The sequence below is a fragment of the Bos grunniens genome, chromosome 16 (genome assembly GCF_055505025.1).
Source record: "Bos grunniens cultivar Pamir isolate PY7600 chromosome 16, Bosgru_T2T1.0, whole genome shotgun sequence".
In the NCBI taxonomy this organism is placed as follows: domain Eukaryota; kingdom Metazoa; phylum Chordata; class Mammalia; order Artiodactyla; family Bovidae; genus Bos; species Bos grunniens.
Genome location: NC_141180.1, coordinates 39351640 through 39379524, shown reverse-complemented (window position 1 = coordinate 39379524; position 27885 = coordinate 39351640). Strand labels below are relative to the sequence as shown.

General features: G+C 51.8%; 1 protein-coding gene across 6 annotated transcripts; it reads right to left on the bottom strand.

Annotated features, from left to right (window-relative positions):
- Nucleotides 1–79: 79 nt before the first annotated feature.
- Nucleotides 80–27462, bottom strand: MFN2 (mitofusin 2). 6 transcript variants are annotated; one of them, XM_086344555.1, is made up of 20 exons: nucleotides 27370–27462; nucleotides 26016–26154; nucleotides 25539–25623; nucleotides 21085–21263; nucleotides 17366–17501; nucleotides 14377–14539; nucleotides 13613–13737; nucleotides 12566–12674; nucleotides 12346–12453; nucleotides 10846–10999; nucleotides 10609–10676; nucleotides 10345–10466; nucleotides 8796–8922; nucleotides 8026–8130; nucleotides 7656–7758; nucleotides 7008–7228; nucleotides 6250–6405; nucleotides 4604–4800; nucleotides 3436–3570; nucleotides 80–2230 (listed from the first exon to the last, which is right to left on the bottom strand). In XM_086344555.1, the coding sequence occupies exons 4-20, from the start codon at nucleotides 21257–21259 to the stop codon at nucleotides 2161–2163; spliced, it is 2274 nt and encodes a 757-aa protein (XP_086200681.1). In that variant the 5' UTR covers nucleotides 21260–21263; nucleotides 25539–25623; nucleotides 26016–26154; nucleotides 27370–27462; the 3' UTR covers nucleotides 80–2160. The 6 variants fall into 6 exon arrangements, with proteins under 6 accessions (XP_086200681.1, XP_086200682.1, XP_086200679.1 ...); XM_086344556.1 differs by having other exon boundaries at nucleotides 25539–25606; XM_086344553.1 differs by having other exon boundaries at nucleotides 27419–27462.
- Nucleotides 27463–27885: the final 423 nt, after the last annotated feature.

Here is a 27885-nt window from a genome sequence, read left to right as displayed (position 1 = left end):
ATTTCAAATTACAGCCTGTAGACTTTCTCATGTCAGAGAGAGTTTGCATAAGAATAAACTGAAGAGACACACAAAAACAAAGGGTTTCCAACTAGGTTTTATTTTAGTGTCCAATATTATCAGCACTGATACAGGAGTAATTCAGGCAAATTTATCACCTTAAATACATCAGAGAAAAAACTCACTGTGTCAAGCACATCTCGCACTCCAGCAAATGAACATAAAGACAGAACAAAGTTAGCAGCATTAAATTAAAGTGCTTTTTGCCACAATTCTTTCAGAGTCTCACCCTCAGTGGTATAAACTCAATTTTATTTGTTGTGTAAGAAGCTCAAAATCCCAGGGGATACATTAAAAAAAAAAATTCATGTTTAGTTATTTTAAATAATTTCCCCCAACAAAGCACAAAATTCATTGGAATTGTGCAACGCTGATTTCTCTGGACATACTGTGAGGTGACCACCATCCGGGTCTGGCAAAAAGCTTGGCCATCCTCTGCTGCACAACAACCTTGGCTAAGTCCATCACTTTGTTCCACACACCAGAGTAGACTGAGGGTTTGAAGGACCAGTGGGCACCTGGAGAGCATGCCAACTGCATGATACCCGCCAGCGAGCAGAGGCCACTGAGCTGTTTCCCTGAAGTCAGAGGCGGACTCAGAAGGGCAGGACAGGCCCCACCTCTCTGCCTGAGCTTGCCTCTTTCTGGGAGAGCAGTACTGCTGGCTTCTAGGAAGCTCTCTGACCTGCTCGGCAAAGGCTGTCACCTGAAGGCTGCCTGCCCCAGACAGTTAACACCATGGAGACAGGAACCTGCCCCCACTGTGACCGGTAACAATCCCCACACTCAACATAGGAAACACTTTTCAAGATCAACTCGAGGCCCCATGTGCCACCTGGAGGCTCTGGGGTCAGGAAGGGTGGGAGGCTGGGCGCTGGGTTCCCTGTGCTGTCTGCTGGCCGTGTGCAGCATGGCTGGCACAAGAGACTTCATCCAGAGGTCTGGTGGCCAAGGGCGGCTTGAGCCAAGGAGGGGTGAGGGGTGGGAACACATTTCTTGTGGAACCTTAAGCTGGTAGGGTGGGCTCTCGGACCCCATGAGCCCCTCCCAGAGTGAGGTCAAACAGAAGGCCCTGTTTTGTGCCCACTACTGATCCTTCAGCCGTCCTGGGTGGGGTCCACTCCCCTCAGCCTGCCGCCAAGGTCCCCATCTTCCGCCATCTTTCCTTCTACTACATCCTTTAACGATCTGGACCAAACCATCTTTCACCAATAAGAAGCCAGACTACGAGGCTAACGACTGAAAGCAGAACAAGGGACACGAGAAGGGAGGCAAGTCTCTCTCCATCATGGCACTGGCCGCCCAAGACAGCACAGACAGGACACAGCTTCCGCACACCACCTCCCTCCCGGCCACGCGCTCCAGCTGCCTCTGCGCTATCTTCCTGCCCCTCATGGCAGAAAGCCTGCCTCCGCCTAAAACCCAAGCCACACTCAGCCCACTGCCAATGCGGAAAGGCTGGTCTGGAAGGCTCTGCAAACAGACTGAAGCATGAAAGCCAAAGAACCACACTGACACAAAAGCCACAAGCCTCCTGGGACTCTCTGAATCATTCCTGGTGCAAACTGGGAAGAAAATGCAGCCTCCCCACAAAGGCAGCCTTTCTCTGCAGGGGAGCTGGGGTGCATGGTGGGCAGGTGTGTGGGAGCTGGGGTGCATGGGGGGCAAGTGTGCGGGGGTCGGTGTTAAGCGTTTGCCGGGGGCAGGGGCGGTACCTGCCTGATACCCTTAAAGGTCCAACCAGGCCTTCTGCAACACTGGCCGATCCCAAGAGTTCATCAAGCAATCAATCAGCAGCTTCTCAATCAAGAGAGCATGACAAAGCAAAGCAAAGACTGAACTCCCCAGTACCGTGCTGTCCAGACTCATTAAAAAAAAAAAAAGTCTCCTTTAGGGGCACAAGTTGGAAGGTCTTCCTGCAACAGCAGGCAAAGGAGGGGAAAATAACTAGCGCTTTGGGGCTCAAGATGGTGGGAGACTGGGTGCTTTCGTTCTCACGGCAGCGGCAGTGGACAGGAGCTGCACGGGGGCCTGGTGGTGGCAGACCCCCCGCGCTCGCAGCACTGTCCTCCCCACAGGGGGTCCGGCTCCGGGTGCCCACTATCTGCTGGGCTGCAGGTACTGGTGGGTGAACATGTTGAGTTCGCTGTCCAACCAGCCGGCTTTATTCCTGCAGAGAAAAGGTTACCTTGTAGTGGCAAGAGCTGATAACTAGCCGTGGCGTAACCTGCCAAGCGTTCTACCGGACACCTGACTTTTATTCCTCTAGTAACCTCCGCTTCACAGATGAGGAAAATGAGGTCCAGAGGGGTTAAATAACTTGCCACGGTCACACGACTCATTGGTGGTGGAAATAAACTCGGGCTTTTCTGACCCTTAAGCCCTGTGTTGGCTTCACGCTGGGCCCACCGACAAGTTCCCAAACTGTTGGGAACGCCGTGTTCTGCCTGTCAGCAAGCGGCAGTCCTCATTGGGTTTACCCTGGCCCTGCAGGTGACGCACAGCAGAGATGCCCACCCCCAAGACCCACGCCTCGTGAGACTTCCCCTGGGGATGAGCAGTGTATCTCTAGAAAATAGGTGTCCCTGGGCAGTGGGCGGGAGTGCACGTCTGCACTGCAGGGAGGGGAAGGCCCACAGACACCCCTGGATGTAGCCCCCCTCTGTGCTGACGTCAGGGCAGGGCAGGAAGCCCCGAGTTCCCATGTGCTGATGTTATCTGGGCCTGAGCGGCCAAGAAGTCTACAGAGCACTTGTGCACGCAGCTCTGTGGCTGTGTCATGAAATCTCACTCCATCTTACAGATAAAAGCAATGAGACTTGGGGAAGCTCAGAGATTTGCCTGAATGTGAAGGCCGGGACCAGAAGCCAGCACTCCTGACTCTGGGGACCCACCCTCTCTCCAGCAACCTGCTGCCCGAAGCTCTGACTTTCAGTGGAGACTCCATGCAGACCTGGGCTCTGAGCCAGGCTCGGCCAGCCACCAGCTAGCTGGCTGGGTCCCCTGTGGGCATGGGTTTTGATAGGCCACCATCCCTGGGCTCACAGAGAAATGGTGGAAGTGAGGGGTGGGTCTAGCCCAGTGTTCCTGCTGACAACAGAGGGCAAGTAACGTGAGGAGGCTCAGAGGGTGCTGGTGTCCAGCAGGCTGGATCCTTCTACTCCTGGCTTAACCACCTACTGTGGGATCCCAGTTAAGTTACTCAACACCTCTCCAGGCCTTAGTTTTCCTTTTTATAAAGTGAAGGTGACGACAGGTCCCTGCAGGAATGTTGAAGATTCGGACAGCACATGTCAAGTGGCCGAGATATCGCATTTAAGGACGTGCCTGTCAGCTGTAACCTCACAGGACGGGTTTCCTCTGCTGCCACCTCACCTGAGCAGTTTGGCTTTGCTCTGAAGTGAATCAAGAACCTCAATTTTCTTATTCATGGCGGCGATTTCCTGCTCCAGGTTCTCCCGAGTGACGTCAACTTGCTGACACAAATGAGCAAAAGTCCCGGACAGTTCCCTGAAGGGGGAGAGGGTCAGGATCAACCAGGCTGTGTCAAGGGTAAACCAGACTCAGGGCAGGGCAGCAGCTAGCCTGCCAGTCACCTGCACTGGCCACCACCTGTCCTGGTGTGGCAGCATCTGCCCCATCTCCTGCTGAGACCATGGACATCACAACCACCACAAATACCAGTATTACCACAGTGGGAGAACCAGGAGCACAGGGCAGGACACCCCGACCTGGACACGAGAGACCAGGATTCAGATCCCAGTTCTGCTGATCAGTCTAGGGCAAGAGCCACCTGGCTCTTGTGTGTGTCCAGCTGCTCAGTCGTCTCCAACTCTGCAATCCCACGGACTGTAGCCTGCCAGGCTCCTCTGTCCACGGGATTTCCCAAGCAAGAACACTGGAGTGGGTTGCCATGCCCTCCTCCAGGGGATCTTCCCGACCCAGGGATCAAACACACGTCTCCTGCGTCTCCTGCACTGGCAGATGGGTTCTTTATCACTAGTGCCATCTGGGAGCCCATGACTCCTCTTAAATCTCAGTTTCCTCATTTTGAAAAAGAAACTGTCAGTAAGAACACCTACTTCAAAGTGTTTAGGAGGAAAATGAAGTATTAGGTGCAGAACGCCTAGCAGAGGGCCTGCCACGTAGCAATAAAAGGCAGGCAGCCAGCACCTTCGTCACCACCACCAGATCAAGCAACCACTCCCACCTGCCCGAAGATACGCCACGAAGACTGGGCTGTGGCTTAGAACATCAAACCTATGCCCACAACGCAAGTCCTTCAAGGTAACCCGCTAAAGATGCTGCAAGTAACGCCCTTCGTATTGCCATCTTCCTTCCTGGGGGACCAGAGGCCTACTTGGTCCCAGCCCTGGACATACAGTGTCCCCAGAGGCTCCTCTCCCACTCTCAACCTCCATGTTGTCACTGCACAGCTGACGGCCAGAGTCGGATAGCTCTTGGGGCCCAGTGGTCTCCAGGTCAGGGTAGGAGGGCACCAGGGGAGCCAGCGCCAGCCCCTCAGGCTGATGGGGACACTCACTGCTGGACCTGGTGGCTGCAGTTGGAGCCGGTGTAGCTGATGATGAGCTGCAGCTTCTCACTGGCATACTCCACAAACTGGCGCTTGAAGGCCCTCTCTTTGGCCTTGGTGGTCCAGGTCAGACGCTCGTAGACATAGAGGAGGCCATAGAGGCCAAGGGAGAGGGCAATGAGTCGCCAGCCCACGGCCTTCCACACCTGCAGAAGCACAGCGGTCAGCAGGTGCAGCCCTCTGCCGTCCCACCACCCAGCTTCTTAGCCTGTTGCTGCCAGGACTTTCCCAGGAGCATCAAAAGGCCTTTGTACCTCTACTCAGAACACTCCTCTCAACATCTTCTTGGGCCCCACTGAGACCAGAAGGGGTCTCTAGATTGTTTCTAGCTAGAAAATGAGGGAAACAGAGTGTGGCTCACACAACATGACTTGTGCAAAGGTGGCGGGGCCACCGCTATGGCTGTGAGCCCAAGAGGCACAGGTCCAGGCACACAGACATCTTAAACAAAAATGCTAGAGTCCTCAGAAGAGACACTCCATTCTGTGACACCGATGACAAGTGGGGTTCTGAGCTCTGGTGCTCAGCAGATAGCTCCTTTTGAGCTGCTTTGTGACACTTTGGCGCAAGGCAGCACAGTCAGAGTCAAAGCGCTGGGGATGTGGAGCCAGAAACAGAGGCTCCAGTGCTGCCTGCCATCCTGGCTGTGTGACCCACGGCAAGTCTATTTACCCCCGTTTCCTCTTGAAATAGGAATGATGGCTTCCACCCAACTCCCAGGGTGGTTTGGGTAAAATGAGACACCAATTGTAAAAGGGTTACATAACTGTCAAGTGTCAGCTGCTAAGCTAATGACCTTCTACCAGGTTACCATCTACCAAAAAAAGAACCAAAGTAGGTACTGTCTACAGGCCGGGAGGGCGGGGCCTCAGCTCCAGCCTACCCTGGCCTTCCAAGCTGAGAAGCCAACTCCCAGCAGCTTTGTCAGCTACATTCTGCCACCATTCTACAACTCAAATGAACGTCGCAGAGAGCATGTGCCCACATCATCAGGAAAATTCAAGGCACAAGGCACTCTGGGTACAGTGTGTCTTGGGTCAAGACATGGAGAATACCCCAGTTATCAAGAAGGCAGCCTGTGACCTCAGGCCTCGGGGCAGAAGAGAAGGGCCATAAAACCACAGCTGGCAAGATGAGGGTTCACAGCCCAGCCTGGCCTCTTTCTGGCTCAAGCCCTTGCAAGTTCTGCTCTGTTTCCTCACGTATAAATGAGAAACTCCTGGTCATGCCCACCTTTCTAGAACCCGGGTTTGTCAATTTCTCAGGTTACTTCCCTACCCACAGGACTAGGCCTACAGGGGAAAGAACATGGCCTTGGAGTCAGATGGGGCCAGAGCTCAAATCCAAGCTGTGTATCCTTGGCAAGCCAACTGCAGATTTTCTTCTGTAAAATGGGAACCTCAGTGTCACCTTATGTTGAATGAGACTTCCGCCCAGAAATGTACATTTCAGGGCTAAGGTTGCATGGTTCCTGAGATCACAGCAAAAAGTCATAATGGATGTAAAGTGCAGGGCTGACGCAGGGACCACCGCCAGATTGCCCCTCGGTCCCACCCACCTGCCCCCACCCTTCCTGTGCTGGGCTTGTCACTGACCACTCCTCCAACAACGAGAATGCCCATGGAGGTCCTGGACGTCAGAGAGGCGAGGCCAGTTACCATGGAAACCATGAGCTCCTCTTGGGTGAGGGAGCCCTGGGGCAGTGGGGGCATGCTGGGGTTGGCTGGGGTCAGGGGCATGGGCCGCTGCACCTGTGGAGAGAAACAGGGTGGTGCTAAGAAGAAGAAGGCAGCAAATCCCTCATTCCGTGAAACCCTCAGGAACCCTCAGGGCCAAGAGTCCAGAACAGGGACATGGGCCATGACTTCAACTTCCAAAATAGAAAATGAGCTCCACGTGTAGCAGACAAGGATTTCGGCTTCCTAACAGACCTGCCAGCCCTAAGGTAAACACCATGGATACCACAGATCATGAGCTGTGGCCACCCTGGAAGGCCTAAGCTTAGGTCCCCAAGCCTGGGACGTGGCCCAAGAGCAGCCCAGGTGACACCTCTAGAGGTACAGAGATGGGGGTTAACATCTAAACGTGAAAACGGTGGTATCTGGACAGACAGGTCATCTAGATTTAATAATTACATACCTTTAAGCTTAATAAAAAAAATACAGCTTGCTTTTGTAATTTCACAAATATTAGTGCCTACAATAAAAGTAGGTTGATCTGTGGCAGAAACCTGACCGTGTTGGTGGCCCACATGCCACAGACATGACCTCCGGGAGCCCCATTTAGAACGGCTTGGGTGCCCAGGGCACAGAGTAGCCGCCCTCAATGCCTAAGGGGGAGGGACTCCGCTTGCCTGGTCACTGTAGCCCATCAAGGCCCGGCGGCTGTTCTTGGGGCCCAGGAACCGGTTCACCAGCATGGTCCACCCAAGGGAAAAGTGAAATTCAATGTCCTCCTGAAAGTCGGCACATAGCTTGTCACAGTTGAGGTCGTAGCTGAGGGAGAAACACTGCCGAGGGACCAGCATGTCCATCTGACTCCGCACAGACACAGGAAGGAGGGGTTTCAAGCCGTCTGTCGGGAACAAAGAAAGTGGGGAGAAAGCAGAGCAGCTCAGCCCTGTGCCTCGCCAGTGCTGAGCCTCACCACACCTGCTGCTGACAAGGATGCCGGCAGTGTGACCGAGAAACCAGGCCGGGATGAGCCGGCCTGTGGGTGGGGTACGCAGACTGAGGCTCCATACCCGTTACTATGTGGATTTAAGGAGCAGGCCAAGCTCTCAGCCTCTGCTAGTCCCATGTGGTAACACAAGACGCCCCCTCCCCTGCTCACCCCTAGTCTATGCGTGGAATGAACTCACAACACATGTCCAGAACCTCAAGGTATGGAGCTGACTCATCACAAAAGAGGGGAGATAAGGAAAGGTCATTAGTTCTGCAGGCTGGCCTGAAACTGATCTCGGGCAGCCCAGAGCCCCAGTCCTGAGCCCTGTGGCACTGACCAATCATCTCCTGCTGCATGGTCTGCAGGGAGCTGGTGATGGCCGTGGAGCAGCGGTCTGACATGTTTCGGCCCAGTCCTTCCTCTATGTGGCGGTGCAGCTCCTGCAGCCAGAAGAGAGGGAAAAGGAAGCGGCACCTTCCGCCAGTGTTCCCTCCAGGGAGCCCAGGGCGAGGCAGACAGAGGCTGGCCAGCCCAGGCCCAGCAGGTGACAGTGGTAGGCAGGTGGAGTGAAGCCTGGGGCTCAAGTGGCTGAGGGGCCCTGACTCAGACCAGCATGGGCTGAATCCCTGTCTCTCGGTGACTCCATCCATAGCCAACAGGAAATATGGGGAGCCCCTGCCCAGAGCACCTGCCACTTAATGACTCACATTCTTGTAAACCTTGAGGACCACGGGGGAAGGGTGGAAGTCCATCTGGTACTCGTCCACCAACACAGAGAGGCGCCGGATCTCCTCGGCCATTGCAGTTGACACCTGCAGCAAAGGAAGTGTGCTGGTGAGGGAATGTGGTTCAACTCCACAGCACCAGGAGAGTCTAACAGGCTCTAAGAGACTGGATCTGCCTCCCTGCAAACCTGCAGTGTCCACAGATGGTCTACAGAATTAAAGCTTTTGAATTCAGGGGTATTAGAGATTGGCTGACTGAAACTCATCTAAGTTGTGGAGGAGGCGGCCTAGAAGAGGAGGACTTGCCCAGGGTCACACGATGGAACAGCAAACCCCAAGAGGCACGACGTTCTTGAATCAGGGCTATGGCTTCCTCCTGGAAGGCTGAGAAGTCCTGGAGGAATAGGATGTCTGTGTTTTCACTTTTCGAGTGCCTGGCCTCTGCCTGCCTGCTAAGTCGCTTCAGTCGTGTCCGACTCTGTGTGACCCTATAGACGTCAGCCGACCAGGCTCCCCCGTCCCTGGGATCCTCCAGGCAAGAACACTGGAGTGGGTTGCCATTTCCTTCTCCAATGCATGAAAGTGAAAAGTGAAAGTGAAGTCGTTCAGTTGTGTCCGACTCCTGGCAACCCCGTGGACTGCAGCCTACCAGGCTCCTCCACCCATGGGATTCTCCAGGCAAGAGTACTGGAGTGGGGTGCCATTGCCTTAAGTCCAAATCTCCCCAGTGTCCTTCCTTCTCCACTTCTCACCTGCCTCTCGACTTCCTCTGTAATCTGCTTAATTCTCAGTTTGTAGTCTTGCGCCAAGAGCTCCAGCTGCTTGTCAATAAACCTCAGCCGCTCCTGTCGCTCTTCACGTGTTTCCAGGCAGTAGACCCTGAGAAAAAGAGCCCTTGTTACCCAACTAAGCCAAGGAACAAGAGGGGGCGCCGGGAAGTCTGTGGGCCCCGGCTGTGATCCTGGCATTCCATGCACACCCGTGGAGGCCTGCTCTTCCCCTTCCCAGGCAGGAGGGAGAGACGGTGCCAACAATGCTCTTAAGTTTTCCGAATTTGGAGGATGTGGTGGTGACAGATGGGAGGGTGCTTTTTCAGGAACTTTAGAACAAGTTCTGCCATTCATATAGAAAAAAGTCCACTAGTAAACAAAAGAGAAAAAGAGGTACAACACTACCCAGAAGCCTGGCCCAAATCACCAAGTCTGAAGTACGGATCAGGGTCGGGGAATGGGAGTTCCAGCATATACTGCTGGTGGGACCACAGACAGGGCCAGATGTTTCAGAAAGCTATGGGTAAAACTGGGTAAAGCTGAAATGCATACACCCCAAGACGGAACACTCCACCTTCTCTAGCAGATGCACACTAGGGGATACATAAACTGATGTCCACAGCAGCAGGGTCTACAACAGTAAAATAATGAAATCTAAAGATCAGTCTACAGGAAACTGAGAACTGCTCTTTCAACGAAAACTCCTAACCTCCAACTACAGGCATCAACAAGGACAGAGGACAAAAACAATGCTGAGTGAAAAGCAAAGCCAGGTGCTGCATGCTCCCGTACCTGTACATCTGAAACACACGCAGAGCAATACCGTGCATTCTTCAGGATTTACATAAAAAGTTCTTTTTAATGAATGACAGGACTACACACCAAATTCATGATGGCAGTTACCTCTGAGGAGCAGGCAGAGGGACACTGGGGCAGGGACTGAAGAATCAAAGGGTATTCAACAGTTTTTTTCTGTGTTTTATTTGTTATATTCTGACAATAAAACAAATACTGTCAATTGTGGCCAATGGAAACAAGGTATATTATTCTCTGTACTTTCTCATATATTTTAATCTCTCAAAAAAAAAGTATCTTTTAATTCTCTTTTTAAGGTGTATTTGGCCATGCTGCACAGCATGTGGGATCTGAATTCCCTGCCAGGGATAGAACCTGCATCTCCTGCAGTGGAAGCTCGGAGTCCTAACCAGTGGACCACCAGGGCAGTCCCCAAAAAAGGTATTTTGAAGAAGTGCTTTCTGTTTCTGGCTCTGAGAATGGCTGTAGTGCTAGGCATAGCACTGGACCGAGGCTGCCAGCTCAGACTTTCAGGGAAGCTCACTGCACAGACCCTGCAGGACAGACAGATGCTCCACAACCTCCTCACTGGCTGCTCCTTGTGGCTCGAACGTGGCCTGGTGGAAACCATGAGACCCTGCTCTGCCAGCTGAGCTCTGGCCCTGGGCCCAGCCTCAGACGAGGGTGAGGTAGTCGTGGCTGCGCTCCCTCTGCCAGTCTGCTCCTGGGCTCTTACCGCTGCTCCTGTGCTGCGATGTGCAGAGAGTCCATGATGAGGCGGACGGCCTCCGCGATCTGCTTGGCCCGGACCGTGTGCTGCTCAAACTTGGTCTTCACAGCCGACTGGGAGATGCACTCCTGGAACAGACAAGAGGTGCCAAAGGAGGCAGAGGCCACTAGCCAAGAGCCAGGCTCAGGCATTCAATTGCCAGGGAAGTGGCTGGGGAGCGCCAAGGAGGCACAGAATCTCCAGACAACAGGATCAAAGGCTCATGCTCACCTCAAATCTCCTCTCAAAATTCTGAAACTCAAACATCCTCACTTGAAAGCCTTCTGCAAGAGCGCCCCCTAGGAGAAGTGCACCACATTAGTCCAGAGATAACTCAGGCAGCCAAGAGCTTCTCACCCAGGGTTCCTCTCACCACCTCATTCTCACAACTATTTTTACCGGCTGACTTAGCACAAGACCCACTGTCTCAAGCGTCAGGGAAAAGCAAGAAGATGGTTCCATCATCACCTCCTTCGGGCATGCCTTGGGCCTTCTGGATCCTGGCGTTGAGCACCTCTTTGGCAGACACGAAGAAGATGCGGTCTCCAGCCTGGCCCCGATCCACCACGCCCAGCTCATCCACCAGGAAGCTGGTGCAGCGCTCCATGTGCTGCCGCCGCACCTGGAGCCCAAGCAGACAGGTATTATATGACCAAGTGGGGTGTGAGGGGGCCCTCCTGAAGGAGCCCATGGCCCCCGGTGGCCTCTTTTCTAGGAGTACAGGTAATCTAGTCACATGGCTCAGGATTCAGAAGGTATCAATACACATGCAGTGATCATTTCCCACCATCTGTCCTCCAGCCACCGGGCCCCCCAGATCCCAAGTCACAGGGTTCCATGGGGTGCAGCCTGTCCAAGACACCTGAGGCATCAACAAGCAGAAATGTTTACACATGCCCCAAAGTGCCTTGTTAAGAGCCTACAAAAGCCTCCCTTTGGTGCCCCAGAAGGAAAGGAAGCTGGGGGTCAAGAAACCCACACCTGTGAGGGGGCAGGGAGGAAGGCTCAAGAGGGAGTTGATATATGTATGATAATGGATGACTTTGTTGTATAGCAGAAACCAATACAACATTGTAAAACAATTTTCCCCCCATTAGAAATATATTAAAAAAAAAAACAAACACAGAAATCCACACCTGGACTCTGTACTGACAAGCTGAGTCCTCCCTGGCCTTGTTTATTGAATGAGAGGGCGCCACCCCAAAATCCTTCCTTGCTCTGAAGCCGTAGGGCTCCACTGCTGGAACTTCAAAGTGACAACAAGCCTTGGGTGGACACCTTCCACATGCCAGGCCTTTGCTCAAGGTGAACAGATCTCATCCTCTGCACAACTCCATCTGTTACACCCAGCCCACAGGTTAGGATTTACCTGGGTTAGTTGGGTAGGTTAGGGAGTTTATCAGTCACACTGACCAGCATCTGCTGACTACACAGTTGATCATCGCCCCATAGCACCTGTGACTCCTTTTTCTTTCATGTTACCCATACAAAGTAAAGCATTCTGAGCTGTAAGAACCAATTATTCTTTGCTCTTCTTGTAAGCTTCTTTCCTGGATGCCTTTCAAAGCTACGCCTCTGACTCATTCTTCAAGAACTAAGGAGAGCCCTGGTCCCAAGCAAGGGCTCGGCTAATGTGGTGTGGAGGCCTCTCAGCATGGAGAAAAGCCTTCTGAAGATTAGAGGGGAAGGGGATACACATATACATACAGCTGATCCACTCTGTTGTGCAGCAGAAACTAACACAACACTGTAAAGCAGTTACATTCCAAAAAAAAAAAAAAAAAGAGGAGAGGGGTCCAGGGAAGTGAATGGGAGAAGTGAAGCGGTCCCATAGTGACCCCAAACACCTCACGAGACAACTTCGGTGATGAAATTCATTCAGGCACGTGGCCAGGGAGAGCACGCAGAGAATCTAGGTAGATGCATGGGGTGGCATGCCTCAAGTTGCTGAGTAAAAGAGGCGCCCACCTCCTCCATGTACTCAGGCTCCGAAGCAGAGGCATCCCAGCGGTTGTTCAGGATGAAGATGTTTGGGCGGGACAGGCGCTCGCTCACCTTGTGGAAGAATTGCTTTTCCTGGATGAGGGGAAAAACCTCAGTGAAGGAGGGGCTGTGCCAGCCAAGGCCCTGCTGGCCCGCCTGCTCGGCTGGATCTTGGGAGTGTGGGGAAAGGGAGAGAATGGGTTACCGTCTGCATCAGGGTGGACTCCGAGTTGGCCACCAGCACAAACACGTCGGCGTCCAGGCAAAACTTGTCAATCCAGCTGTCTAGCTCTGTGGTGACATCGATGCCAGGGCTGGAGGTGACAGGGGTAAACCATCATCAGACCCGGGGCCCTATTCTTCCTGCTCTGAACAGACCTGAGGCAGCAGGCAAAGGAAGAGAAAGCTACAGAGGAGAGGGAAATCGCCCTTCCTGGAGAGATTCTTACTTTTCATCTCATGTCCTTCCAGACTGTCTGAAAATGTGTTTTTTGTCATATGCATCTATCACTCACATAAAAACCTAAAGATCTGTAATTTGACTTTGTGCATGCACGTGTGCATGCTAAGTCGCTTCAGCTGTGCCCGACTCTTTGTGACCCTATGGACTAACTGTAGCCCGCCAGGCTCCTCTGTCCACGGGATTCTCTAGGCAAGAATACTGGAGTAGGTTGCCAGGCCCTCCTCCAGGAGATCTTCCCAACCCAGGGATCAAACCTGCATCTCCTACACTGGCAGGCAGGCTCTTTACCCATGGGAAGCCCCTGCATTTCACTTTGCGGGTATACAATCAAGGTGAAGTGCTACATTTATCTGAGTCCAGCAAGCACCCTCGTACCAAATTTCTTGGTATAGTTATAGCCTGTCCACAAAGCAGGAGCAAAGTGTTGCCTTGAGAAAAATAAAACGCAACAGGGACCTCATCAAGAACAAGCTCCACCCCCTCCTCCAATAAACATACTAACATTGGGTTGAGGCCGAGAACCTTCCCCAGTTTCGAGCATCCTTCCTATCCCTCTTTACAGACCATCACTGGGAGATCTTTGGGGCCCCGATGCCTGCCAAGATGATACAATAACCAGACCTTGAAGGAAATCCACGAGGCTGGAAGATGTGGTTAAGCTGGTTTAAAAAGTAATATACTTCAGCAGAGCAACAACATGACTCTGGGGACACTGGCCTGGAGGACCCAGAAATGGAAACCCGGGGCCCTCCCCGTCTGCACCTCCTGGGGAGGCACCTGCCCTCCTACCTGTCCATCAGCACCAGGTCATCCTTGAGAAGCGGACACTTGGAGTTGGGCCACATCACACTCACCAGGCTGCCAGCATGCAGCTGTTCGTCCTGGTGAAGGGCATGAGCCAGCTGGTTCACCGTCTGATGGGGGTGGAGGCAGAAGATAATCAGGGTCAAGGAAGAGCCTCAGGGCTGGAGACCAGTGCAGCCTAGCCCCAGGATAGTGGCCTGGACCACAGGCCAATCTGCTACCCCTCTTTCATTTCATGCATACAAAGTCAAGAATTGGGAGCTGCTAGCAAGAACCAACTATCCTTAACTCTTCCATTAAGTTTCTTTCTTGGATGTTGCTCTGCATTAATTAATTCTTTATGAACCAAAATGAGCATCTGGTCCCAACCCAAAGTGTAGCTGGCTCTCAGAAAAATGAAAGCACGCGAGCCCTGAGCTGAAACATTGGAATCAGAGAGCAAACGCAGGGATCGCTCTCTGGCAACACCCCCAAGAACAAGGCATACACACTCTGCATTGCAAAGAGAAAAGGCCTGCCCAGCAATTCACAAGGACTGTGAATTCTAGACTCCAAAACCTCCCTGAAGCTCTCACACTCCCTAAACAGCCAGGCTAGGACAGGGCTTCCCAAACTCCACTACAGGGACACTGCCCTCTCCTTAGAGGCACCTTGGGTCCTGGCACAACAGACCCACTGGTTGGTCTCAGCCTAGACTTGACCCACCAGTGTGACTAGGGCCAAAAGCCAGGCCGGGAGGGCCCCCTCACCTTGACACTCCTCTTCTCCTCTGAGCCCTCCGTGAGGAGGAAGGCCTCGTGGCCATCTGTGCCCTCCACCCGCAGGAAGCAGTTGGTGGTGTGGCCGATCCCGGAGGGCAGCACTTTGTCCCAGAGCATGGCATTGATCACGGTGCTCTTCCCGTTGCTCGTCCTACAAGGAAACCCACTGAAGCTACCGCCATCTGCATCTCAGGTTGTCACTAAGAAGGGATGGCCTGGAAGTCCAAAGCCTTGTCCTCTATAGTGACATCAGTGCCCACACAGGCAGAGTGGGTGCTCTGTGCTTATGAAAATGGACGGACAACCCCGGTGGCCTGTGCAGGTGACGGGTCCTGGTTCATCACAGTAAACCAACTACAAGGGGCTCCCGTGGCGTGATGCCAGCATGCAGATACTACCTGCCTTTGAGTGAACCCCCTCAACATGAGGCTCTCAGCATCATGCAGGAGACCACCTGTCTGACTCGGAAGACTAACCCACTTCTCCTCTTCTACCAGAAGCCACTGACTCACCCCAGGCTGTCTTCCTCCGTCTAAGTGACCTCAGCTGAGTGACCCCGAAGTTTTTCTACAGAAGGCCAATTTTGCTGCTTTTCTCACACCAGGTTCCTCTCAAACATGAAGCCCCACCTGTCACTCCCCGCTGATAAGGGCCTGCTCTAGGGTAGATTATGGTAGCATTCTGCATGCCACCCCCCCTTTCTACCTTCTTTTTCTTTAAAACAGCTCCACTCTGCAAACTCATCAGCTCCAGCTCACCAAAGCCAGGGTCACAGTTCTGAGGCGAGGATGAAAAATGACAGCCCAGAAGGCTGAAGGACACCCCAAGGTGATGAGGGGCAGAGGGGCAGAGTGCCTATTCCTCAGGCTACCACTGTGTGCAAAGCATCCAACCTATCTGAGACCTTTTTTTCCCCCTGTGCTGTGCTTAGTTGCTCCATCGTGTCCGACTCTTTGCAACCTATACTGGGCTTTAATTTTTTAAAGGTGGTTTAAGAAGAAATATATTTGGTCTTTGTCCCCAGTTCCTGGCAATTCCTTAGAACTTCCTGAGTGATAGGAGTGTCCCTAGCTACTCATAAGGAGCCCCTACTGAGCATACCTGTTTACACTCATGAAGTGACTAAGGTGGGGCCCCCACACAGCCTCAGGATGGGCTGATCACCAGAAAGACCAAGTGATCAGAGGGTTGGGACTTTCAGCCCCACCCACTAAACGTCCAGGAAAAGGAAGGAGGCGGGGCTGTAGATTAAGCCCCATCGATCTGTTGAACAGTGAGATCTGATGAGCTTCAGGGTGGAAGGCAGTGTGCCCTACTTCACAGGGACAGAGCTCCCCTGCTCAGGACCCTCCCAGACCTCGCCCTGTGCATCTCTTCATCTGTATCCCTCACAATATCCTTTATAACAAGCCAGTAAACCTAAGTGCATGCTGCTCAAGCAGATTAAACTCGAGGAGGAGGTTGTGGGAACCTCTGATTTATAGCCAGTCGATCAGAAGCACAGGTGTCCGAATGGCATCTGAAGTGGGCTATCTGGGTACCAAGTTCTTATCCTGTAGGGTCTGCCACCTCCTGGTAGAATGTCAGAACCAAGTTCACTGTGCAGGACACCAGTCAGTGCCCACTGAGAACTGGAGAAGAATTCCCTGGCACTGTAGGAAACATTCCAGAGGTGCCTACTTGACCTCAAAGCATAACAAAGAGATCTGAGGGCTAAAAGTATAAAACGTTTAGAAGAAAACATAGGGGGGAAGCCTCATGACGCTGGAATTGGCAGTTTCTCAGACATGATATCAACAGTATAAACAAAGAAAAGTATAAATAAATTGGACTATATCAAAATAAAAAACTGTGCATCACAGGACATAGTCAACAGAAAGGTAACTGACAAAATGGAAGAAAACATTTACAAATCATATATCTGATAAGAAAATTCAGGATCCTACAACTTGAAAAACACACAAAAAAATCACAAAACAACTACAAAAACTCCCAAACAATTTAAAAATAGGCAAAGGACCTGAACAGACATTTCTCCAAGGAAGATATACAAGTGGCCAACAAACACATGAAAAGATGCTCAATATCTCTAAGCATTAAGAGAATGCAAAGCAAAACCATAAAAGCTGCTCACTCACACCCATTAGGATGGCTACTGCCAAAAAAAAAAAAACAATAAGTAAGTATTGGAAAGATGCAGAAAAACTGGAACCCTTGTGCACTGCTGGTGGGAATTAAAATGGTACAGTCGCTATGGAAAACCATATGGTGGGCAGCTTCTCAAAAACTCAAAAACGGAATGATCGTATGGTCCATCAATTCCACTTCTGGGTATGTATCCAAAAGAAGTGAAAGCAGGGTCTCAAACAGGTATTTGTTCACAGCAGCACTGCTCACAGTAATCAGAAAGGGACGGCAACAAGTGTCCATCGGGGATGAATGGATAAACAAGATATGGAATATACATGCAATGAAATATTGTTCAGCCTTAAAAACGAAGGGAATTCTGACAAATGGAATGATATGGATGATTCTGGAGGCTATTACACTGACTGAAATAAGCCAGTCACAAAAAAATGTGATTTCACTTATGTGAGGTTCCCAGAGTCAGCAAATTCATAGACAGAAAGTAAAGGAGTGGTTAACAGCCAGTGAGGGAGAAGGGATCAGGAAATGTTACTTAACGGGTAAGTTTCCGTTTTCCAGGGAAAGTTCTGGAGACTAGTGGTGGTAACAGCTGTGTAACAATATGAATGTATTTAACAAAACGGAACTGTACACTTAAGAAAGGTTACAATAGGAAATTTTGTTATGTCTACTTTACCACTGCTAAATATAAAAAAATTAAAGGGAGAGCGCCGAATTCTGTGGTGTGCTGCCTGCTTCCCTGCCTTGGGGTGGTCGGATCCAGCACAAAGAGCATGCCTCCCTCCCTCCCAGCTGGGAAGAAAGAAGGCATGAGGACTTCGTGACTCACCGGCCGAAAAAAGCCACCTTCATGTGCCGCCGGGCCAGCACCTCACTGATGCCCCTCACTTTGGACAGGTAACCTTTGACGTCCAGAACCTGTTCTTCTGTCGTAACTGGGTCCAGTTCTGCATTCCTGTAGGTTTCTGCAGGTGCAGATTGAAAACAGTTCAGCCCACCGTCAGAGTTTCAGAGTTCCAGAGTCCTAGTCTAGATGGCGGAACCCACCCCCGCAGGGCCCTGTTCTCCAACTGGAGGTCCAGACTCCTGTGGGCCCCAGTGCAATACAGACTGCTGGGTTCCAGTGCAAATGTTGGCTCTTACCTCTTCCTGGGTTTGTGACCTCAGGCAAATGAACATTCCTGGGTCTTAATTTCCTTAGGCTTAAAACAGAGATAACAACAGCACCTACTTCATGTGGCTGGAGAAACGATTAACTGAATTTAAATACAGAAGTGCCAAGAATGGGGCAGGTATCTGATGAAAATGCAAATGTTGACTGCCATCATTTACTTATATATTCGTACTTAAGGTACACTTACCAAGTTCTCAGTATATGCCAGGCACTGTTCTGGTCAAACACAGCCTCGTTGAATGTACCCATCAGAGCTACCAGACAGTGGGGTCAGGGCTGAGTCTGGGTCACTGTGCACCTTCCCGAGGCCCTGCCTGACCTGGCCCCACTCACCGCTCCAGCTGCATCTCGGGCACCTCTGCCTTGCCTGCTGCCTCACCACATTCCCACACTCACCACCACTCCAGGCTTTGCTTGGTGCTTCCTCACCCCACCCCTCCAAAGAACTAACACACCACCTTGGGGTGCTCTGGCTCATTCTCACTTAGCCTGCCCTGATCCCACCAACGTGAGTCAGGTCCTCCTGGCTTGCGTCCCCGCGGCAGCCTGGACTTCTTGCATCTTAGCCCTTGTCTCAGCATAGGGTAACTGCCCCACTCACCTGTGTGCATCAGCTACCACACGCGGGCCCAGCTGTCCGACTCCCACACCCCATGTTCAGCAGGTGCACAGTGTTTGCTAAGTGAACAGATCCTGGGATCACTGCACTCCTTTTCCCCAGGGCCCTTGCCACGTGGCTGGATAACACCTTATGACAGATGGGAGCAACTGAGCAAGACCCTGTCCCCTTCCCATCCAGCACTTGCGCCAGGAAGATCCTAAGCTGGCTGGACTGCAGACGTGTCCGCCCTCAGCACAGCCTGGCTGCCATGGACTGAATGTTTATGTGCCCCATGTGATGACAGTGTGATGGTACAGCTGACCCTTGAACAACGCGGGGGTTGGGGGTGCCAATCCTTCGAACAAAAATCAGCATGTAATTTAGTCAGCTTCTGTATGCACAGCCCTTCTGTATCCACAGTCTGCATCCACGGATTCAACCATGGATTGTGTACTATTGCAGTACTTACTATGGGAAGAAAACCATGTATAAGCAGATCTGTGAAACTGAAACTCATGTTATTTGAGGGTCAACTGTACATAGAGATGGAGCCTCATGCCTGGGGTTAGTGTCCTTATAAAGGAAAACCTGAGAACTAGCCAGCCCCTTCTGCTATGTGATTACATGAGCTGCTATGTGAGAGCTTGAAGTCAGGCCTCCAGACACCAGATCTGCTGCTGCCTTGGTCTTGGGCTTTCCAGCCTCCCAAAACTGTGAGAAATAAATTTGGGTTGTTTACAGGCCACCCAGTCTATCGTATTTCTGTTACAGCCGCCCAAACAGACTAAGGCACTTATGAACCACTGGGCTGACAGGTCCCAGCCTTGAGAACAGTCCCATTGCACCCAGAGCACAACAGGTGCATTTCGGAGCCACCCAGTGAGTTTCCCCTACAGCTGGTGCCAATGAGGCCTCCCCATGTCCACTGGTCACCCCTTCTCAGACCATCGACATTCTTCCCTTAAGTGGGCACATGGGTGTAGCTTTTGGAATGTGCGCCAGAGGAAGCTGGCTCTCCAGCCTGTGACTAGAGAAAGAAAATTTTAAAGAAAAAGCCATCAGCTGACAAGCTCTTACTACTGCCCTTTAGAGAACAGTCCCAGGCAGTAGCCTTCCCCTCCCCTGGCCAGGACAATCCCAAATACATCTCAGGACCACCCCAGTGCTTTTCCCTCCCTGGAGGCCCACCAGTATGAGAGGCCTCCTGTTTTCACAAAAAGAGAAATCAAAACACCCATTCCTGATGCCATCGCACAAACATCTTCATTATGAACCAGGGTGTTCATCCACAGAACCATGGGAGTGAGTCAGAGCATCACAGAGGGTTAGTTTTGGCTCCGGGGGGAACAGTGGCCTGGTCTGTCCCATCTCTGCACACCAGAACTACTGCTAAAGAACAGATACTAGACTGGAATCATTTCAACTACCAATCCTACACCCTTGAAATTCAGATCTTTAAACTCAACAAATTCTCTGGGAACACGTTTCCTGCATTAAGCACCATGCTGAAGGCAGGGCATGAAGAGTCCCTGCTTAGTCTGTTCAGGTTGCTCTCACAAAACACCACGACTGGGAGGCTTAGACACAACAGAAGTGTGTTGCTCGCAGTGCTGGTGGCTGGAAGTCTTGGATCGGGGTGCCAGCCTGGTGAGGTGAGAGCCCTCTTCCAGGTGGGAGACTTCTAGTCATATCCTCATGTGGCAGAAGAGGCGAGGGAGCTTTATGGGGTCTCTCTGATAAGAGCACTAATCTCACTCACAAGGGCTCCACCCTCATGACATAACCCCTCCCCAAGGCCCCGCCTCCTAACACCATCACAGTGGGCCTGAGGATTCCAACACGTGAACACAGAGGGACGAACATTCAGACTCCAGTACTGGGACTACTTCCTTTCTTTCGAGGGAGCCTAAAGGAGCAGCCTGACATGTCAGCCAACCAAAAGCCAATTTGCTCTAGGAGAAGGCACCAAGCAGAGAGCGGCGTGTCCCCGAGGCATTCCCACTAAACTTCTAGGGCTCTGCAGATTAGAATTAGGAACCCCCACCCCCGGTCCCCCCTAAGCTCCTCTTTCACAGATGAGGAAACCAAGGCCAAGGAAAATTCAGTTCCTGGCTGTTCACTGATAACTCCAGGGCCTGGAGCCAAGGTGTGCCTTCTAGACAGTCTGAGAAGACAGTAGCTGGAGTTGGTGCTCAGACTGAGTAGGGCCTTGGGAACCAGCCCTTCTCTGCTGACAGAATGAGGATTAAGGTTGGGCTCAAATTAGTAACTAGAGGAAAAGGTGCCGGTGATGCAAGTCTTATTCAAAGTCCTGGTATCTAAAAATATCAGAGAGAGAATACCCTGGCCAGGAACAACCAACACCCAGACACAGGGTCGGGGACTGGTGGCAGCCAGGCTGGGCCAAGGAAAACACCTGGACTTTGGAGTTAAGAGACGCCAAGGTACAGTCCACTGTGTCACTTACAAGGTATCAACGACTCTCAGAACCTCAGTCTGCTTGTCCCTCAGGTGAGGATACGATTCACCCACCTCTTATGATTAAGCGGAGCAGAATCTGTACAATTCTCAAGGATGGGTCCTGTGTTTCCCTGGCCCAGCCTCCCTGGAGCCCAGTTTCACGTGATTCCAGGAGCAGAGTACCACTGAAGGTGACAACCCACCTGGGCGTGAGCTCGTCAAGGGCAGGGCTGTACCTCCCTGTCCCCAGTTCTGCCCCCTAAATACTGAGGCTGACAGGAGCGGGCTTGGCTGAACAGGGTGCCCGTCTCACCTTCCAGGAAGGTGGCGCTCTCCTGGATGTAGGCCCCCAGCTGCTCAAAAATGCCATTGATCTTCTTCTTGGCGGTGACAAAGTGCTTGAGCGGGGAAGCATTCACTTCAGCCATGTGTCTCTTATCCTTCTTGACTGTGACGATGGAGTTGCATCGAGAGAAGAGCAGGGACATTGCGCTGCGAGAGAGAAGACATGTGAGCGAACCCAGGGACCTTTTGCTGGGATGCAGAAGAGTGCGAGCCGCAGGGGCACTGGGCCTGGCTCGCAGGCCCATCCAGAACATGGGCCCTCCAGGACCAGATTGCAGACAGCGAGATCAGAGCCAGCATCTCAAGGCTAGGAAGGGACCGCCTGGGCCCATCTTCCTATCACACAGTGTAGGCACCCAGGGTCCGGACCTCGGGTCCAGTTCTGGTTGTTCCCTGCTGGGTGAACAAGGACAGGCCTGCCTCACCCACCTCAGAGAAAGATGGGGGAACCACAAGGTAACATACAGAGATGTCCTCCTCTGAATTTTCGCCAGAAAAGAATGACAGAGATCACACTTATTTCCTATACATCACCCCCTGAGAAAAGGCACTGAATACTCAGAGCAGTGAAAGCAAAGTGATGTTCAAGGTCAGGCGCTTCCACCACCCTCCTTGGCCACTCTGCTGCCCAGTGCTGATGGCCCTAAATCCTATCAGGTTTTGTTTCTTTGTTTTTATTTTTGCCTTGGTTGCCAGTGGAGAGGATGGCAAGGAGGGCTGATCCTCAAATGAACGCAGTCTACTTCTACAATTTATACTTGTAAATGTTTACTGTTGTCTTTTCCTTATAAATGTGTCTACTGTAGAAAATGTGGGAACTAAAGGGAAAAAAGTCCACAACCTCACAGTTCTACAACAGGCACTATTACAGTTGCTTATCACCCCAGTCTGTTTTTGTGTGGTAGCTCTTTTGCTCTTACTCAATCCTCAGTCACATGCACATCTTTGTGGCCTATTTTTTGTTTTTGTTTTTTCACATGGCAATAACAAGTTAGGGGCCATGAGGCTTAACTCCAGAGTCCTAGAGATCTTTACTCAAAGTCAAAAGAGGCAGACAGACTAGAGAAGCTGGTCCCCAGATGCAGCTGGCAGTCCCTGAACCAAAGTTCCTCAGAGTCCCCACCACGCACAGTGCCATTTCTTCAGCAGAGCCCTCAAAACCCTGGCAAGTCCCAGGAAAAAGGCCTTTCCAAGGATAAAGGGTGGTGTGCACAGCTGTGTACGCCTGGATATGCCCTCCTCAACACTCAGCAGTTCCCTGTCGGTCCCTCCCTCCCCTGCCACCCTAATCACAGTGCCACCAGCTCTCCACCCGACCCGGCACGTGCTCTATCTGGGAGATGACAGGGTACTGCCTAGGAGTGAACCTACAGAGAAACTGCCAAAGCGTGCTGAACCAGCTCCTGAGAAGCAGAAAAAAAACAAACATTCCTAATAACTGAAAACTGGCCCTTAGGAACTAACCATCCCAAAGAGCGAGGAGAAAGAGAGACCCACAGGGAAATGGGAACCTACAAGTTATTTTTCAATGATCAAGATTTCTGGAAAAAATGAGAGAGAAGTGACTGTGTGTCTATTTCTGCCTTCCTCCTTCGGAACATACCACAGCTGCGAGATTTTCTCAGCATGGTGCCTACTTTCAAGGGCGTGAGTAAGAAAGTCAGGGACTTCCCTGGTGGTCCAGTGCTTAAGAATCTGTCTTGCAATGCAGGGGACGCAGGTTCAATTCTGGTTGGGGAACTTCGATCCCACGTGCCACAGAGCAACTCAGCCCACGGCTGCAACTAGAGAGTCCCAGCACTGCAATGAAGGATCCTGCATGACACACCCAAGATCCCACTGCTGCAACTAAGACCTGATGCAGCCAAATAAACAAATAATTGTCAAAAAAAAAAAAAAAGGAAGAAAGACAGCAGATAGAGCTTCCCTGGTGGCTCAGCAGTAAAGAATCCACCAGCCAACGCAGGAGACAGGATTCTATCCCTGGTTCTGGAAGATCCAACATGCTAAGAAGCAACTAAGCCCGTGCTCTGCAACTACTGAGCCAGAGCCCAGGAGCTGTAACAACTGAAGCCCTCGAGCCCTACAGCCTGTGCCCTGTGACAAGAGAAGCCACAGTAATGAGAAGCCCAAGCGCCACAACTAGAGTAGTTCCCACTCGCTGCAACTAGAGAAAAGCTATTACACAGAAAAGAAGACCCAGCACAGCCAAAACTAAATAAATAAATAGAATTAAGAAATGAAAGACAGCATCGCTCCAAGAAGGGGAAGAAAATGCCACTGGCTCCTCCAAAGCAGAAACGGAGAGTACACTGCTATCAGGCTTCCTGTGGCCCAGCAGGAAAGACCCTTAGAGACATAGGGGATACATGTAAGCAGAAGAGAAAGTCACCGGAAGGAGAACAGGGTCTCACAAGGTAGCTGGCACTGCAGATGAAATTCTGGAATCAGAGAGAGCTGGGTTCAAATTGTGATTGTGCTGTTTCTGCGCTGTTTAAACCTCAGAGCCTTGGAGTTGTCATGGGTACAAACGAGATATCACGCAGAGTCCGTGAGAAGATGAAAGATGATATGGCACAAGCTCAAAGGTAGTTTTACATACTATCAAACAGCAACAGTAATAAACTCTACCAGCAAGATCACAGGACTCCCCCTGGAATAGGCAGCCTTCGGGAGTGAGCAGATGCAATTCCACCACCAGCACACCCACAGCCACCCCATGGCTGCCACAGGGATCGAGGCACAGGTCTGCTCAGGGGTGAGGCTCAGCAGTGCCCCGCCCCAGAAGTGACTTGCTTGCAGGCAGCAAGTTCCCAGATATCAGCGGGGCTTTTAGGAGCAGGCGTTTTCAAGTTCTGCTCATTCTTTGCAAGCCCAAAGGATATGACACCAGAGGCATTAGTGTTCAGTAAGTGCAAGATTCAACAGCATGCCCGTGAGTTAGAGCCGAGTGCTCCAAGGTCACCTGGTCTGCCCAGATGGCAGCCCGTCCAGGGGCTGCCCAGCGTTCATGTCCCCCGCCTGCAGCTGCAACCTGAACCTCCCAGGTGCACCCTACCACCAACCCCTCCAAGCTAATTTCTCTGCCCTTATTCATGCCTGAGTTGAGAGTCTATGTTTGTGTTACACATGCTGCTTTCAGCCTGGAATCCTCTGCCCTTATTCATTCATTTGGCCTATGCTCCCTGTCCTTCTAGACCCAACTCTAGTGTCACCTCCTCCATGAAGCCTTCCTTGACATCTGCATGGAGCCCACGCAACCTTACCAGACTTTCAGGATTTTTTTAATCACACTTTCTCACCATCTAATTTGTGAACTTCTAGAAAGCCAGCCTCTGATACAGAGCAATGACCTCCTTCCATTTCTACTTTCCTCCTCCACAACCGTGAGACATGGTTTGAGTTAGCGAGTGCCCCTAAAGGGAATTACCTTCCTACCCTTCTAAACCTGGGATACATGTATTTACTTTTCTCTTACAAAGCAGCCTTTGGTGAAGCATCTGTTTCTTAGTATTTGGAGTTCAATGAGTCAAGAGAGTTGATCAAATCCGTCAGATTCCAGGATGTAATCCTTCCCAAGAGAGAGCTGGGCACACGTATGTGCACAAATGGACCACAGCTGCAAATGCACACAAACTCCAAGGCTGGGTCCCGCCCTCCTGGGCTCCACCAGCTGGCTTCCTAGGCTTTCAGAGTTGGGGGAAGCAGCTGGTTCCTGATCCTCCTCTGGAAAGCCCCGATAGCCCCTACTTCACCACAGGGCTCACAGCAGGCATGCGGAGCCGGTCCCCCAGGCGCAGCTGGGCCAGAGTCAAGCTCCAGTATCAGCTATCCACCAAGTGGCATGCAGCAAGCTGTTGTGACCGCCTCAAAGTGCTTCCCGTGGTCATGGTTTCAGAGCGTTAACACTAGCATTTTCCAAAGTGCAGTCCACAGAACTCTAATGCAGCCAATGTTCCATACACACAGGGCTCCATAGTAGAATCAATTTGTAAAACACTACATTCTACAGTCTCCCCCTGCACTGTAGCACACGAGCACAACAAAGACTGTGGGAAGGCAGGCTTGCTGTAACGACTCTCACTTCACTGTATTTAATGCTGCATTTCACAAACTTAGCTGAAGAAAACCTTCTTCTACATAACAGGAGAAGGATCATACTTTGGGAAAAGCCTCATTCATCCCAGTAGTCTCCTTCTCTCATGACAAAAAAGTGCTGGGGGCATAGTAGTAACAGATACTAAACTAAAAGCAATTCTAAAATGCTACTAGCACTCGCAGGGACTGAAAAGCTCAGCCTCAACCTGGGCTATTAGTGGAGGAGGATTAGGTGCCGTGGGTGCAGGGACAGCAGCCACAAAATTCACTCCCAGGTGTGTTTGGATCCCAAGCACAGTCCCTGAGTCCACACCACCTCCTTACCCAGTTTCATGCACAGCGACTCCTAGCAGGGAAAATAAAATGGATCCACAGATCGTCTGCTGGTACAACTGGAACAGAGGAAAAGCTGAGAAATTCAAACAAAAGAGTATACACAGTAAAGAGGCAGAGGAGACTCTTAGAAGAACTGTGATAAGGAGCCAGTGACCCAACTTCCGGCGGGCAGAGAAGGGGACAGAGGAGCCAGCACAGCAGAGAACAAATGAGGGAGATAGAGACTTGTTCTTCAGGCAGCCCAGAGATCCCAGCCATTTTCTTAACTGTCAACCTTTAAATGGGCTTTCTTGGCAACCAGTAAAATCATGTGAAAGGAGACAGTTTTTTCCAACACAGGTTGGAAAGATCCAGCCCTGTTCAAGAGAACCCTGTCCAAGAGATTCAGCGCTAGATGGCCAGCAGAGTACACCCCTTTCCACTCCACACAATTCCAGGCTGCCAGATGTCTCGGCCACCACTTACTTTTCCGATGGTGAGAGACTTTCACAGGGTAGGCATCATGAACACGGGCTGGGTCAAAAAGAGGAAAAGAATTTGAGTTCTTCTTCCTCCTGTCTCAGGTTGAAGATGGCTACTGAATGACTCCGCCAATTCTGAGTTACTAGAAAAGCAAAGAGACAGGTCAGCAGGCAGGGGGAAAAATGGTGCCAAACAAGTCTAATTAGGTTTAAAAAGCCAAACAAACTCATCCCCGAGGGAAGTTTACTCACTGAGGTACTGGGGTGGTATGTGAGGAAGTGCCCTGGGGAAAAACAACCCACGGGTTCAGGGTCAAGCCTGGATGTGCACAAACATGTGTTCAGCCATGCGCTGGTGACAAGCAGGGACTCTGGTAAAAGCACATCCAGAGGGACCACAGGAGAGGGCAAAACCAGTTCAAGGACTAGGCTTGAGGGCTGTGGCACTGAGGACAAGAGACCGGAAGGTGGAGTTGAGACAGAGAAGTGGAACTTACTGAAGGCCCCTATCTGTCAGATGCTGTAAGATGTCTTACTTAACTCTCAATTCCACAGTGCAAAGACAGGCTTGGAATATTTAAAGATTTATGAACTGCGAGTTAAGAGGCCAAGCTTGGAACTGAGATATGGCCTCCCTCCCATTGACTGCAAGCCTCACTTGTTTTCAGTTATGTGGAGGGGCCTCACCTGACTCTTGGGGATGGCAAGGGTGACAGTTACAGCCCTTTCTAGGAGGAGAGAAAGAGAACAGATAGAGAAATTAAAGAAATAGGGCAATCAAGGCTTACAACAGATGGAAATGGGAATCGGCAGTTTTGGCTTCAAGCGTCCAAGCAGCTAATTATGTACATTTTCTGTCTGCCTTGTGTGTGTGTGTGCACGTGTGTGCAGGCATGTGTGTGCACATATGTGTGCGTGCGTGCTGGCGCTAGAGTTAGCGATGGATAAAAAACAGCCCCTGCCCTCAACGGAGCTTACCGTCCACCCACAAGCCAAACAAGTACAGCGACAACTGTGCCAGGGCAGTAAGTGCCCAAACTGAGGCGCCTACGATGATGAATATGGGCACCTATCATGTGCTGAATAAATGCTGGCAAATATAGAGAACTGGACAAGAAATGGGGAAAGGGCAAGAATAGAATCTAGCGGGGAAGGGTGAGAAAGCGGGAAAAGTGGAGTGACAAGAAGCCTCAGGAGACCCCACCCCCAAGTCCCGAACCCCGAGTCCCGCCCCCTCCTCCAAGGGCCGCGGAGGGCCCGGCGGCGAAGCGGCAGCGTGGGGACGCCCGCCCGCCCGGATCCTGAGCCTTCGGGAACCCGGCGTCCCACCGGCCCACGCTGGGGTATCCAGGACTCGCCTTGTTGGGCCGGGTCGGGCCCCACCACCCGACACACTCGCCCTCTCACCTTCACCTTCCTAGCCTCCCAGCGGCCATCATACCCCCGACGTCACCAACGAGCGCCACTCCCGGCAGAGGCGAAAGGAGGAGGGAGGGCGAGCGCGTCACCAGCCGTCGCAGGTTCGCCGTTCTGGTCCCGATGAGTCGGTGGACTCCGAGCTCAGCGAGTTCCACCCTACTAACTCTTATGGGTCAGGGGTCAGGTGGCTCAGCTCCAGGAGAGGCGCCTCGGCGCCCTTATTCACCGCCAGGGCGTCCCAAACCGATGACGTACTTTCGGGACTCCCGCTGCATCATGGGGGCTGTAGTTCCGCCGGGGGCCGGTCCGGGCTGGGGTGGGCGGGACCACGAGCTGTCAAGGGAAAAAGAAACCAAGGGCGTAGGTTAGAGGTTCCCGCTCTTCTCTTTCGTTTGTTGCCCTAGAGCCCGACCCCAAGAGCCAGAGCCTGTCTGCTCTGCAATCCACGCTTGCGT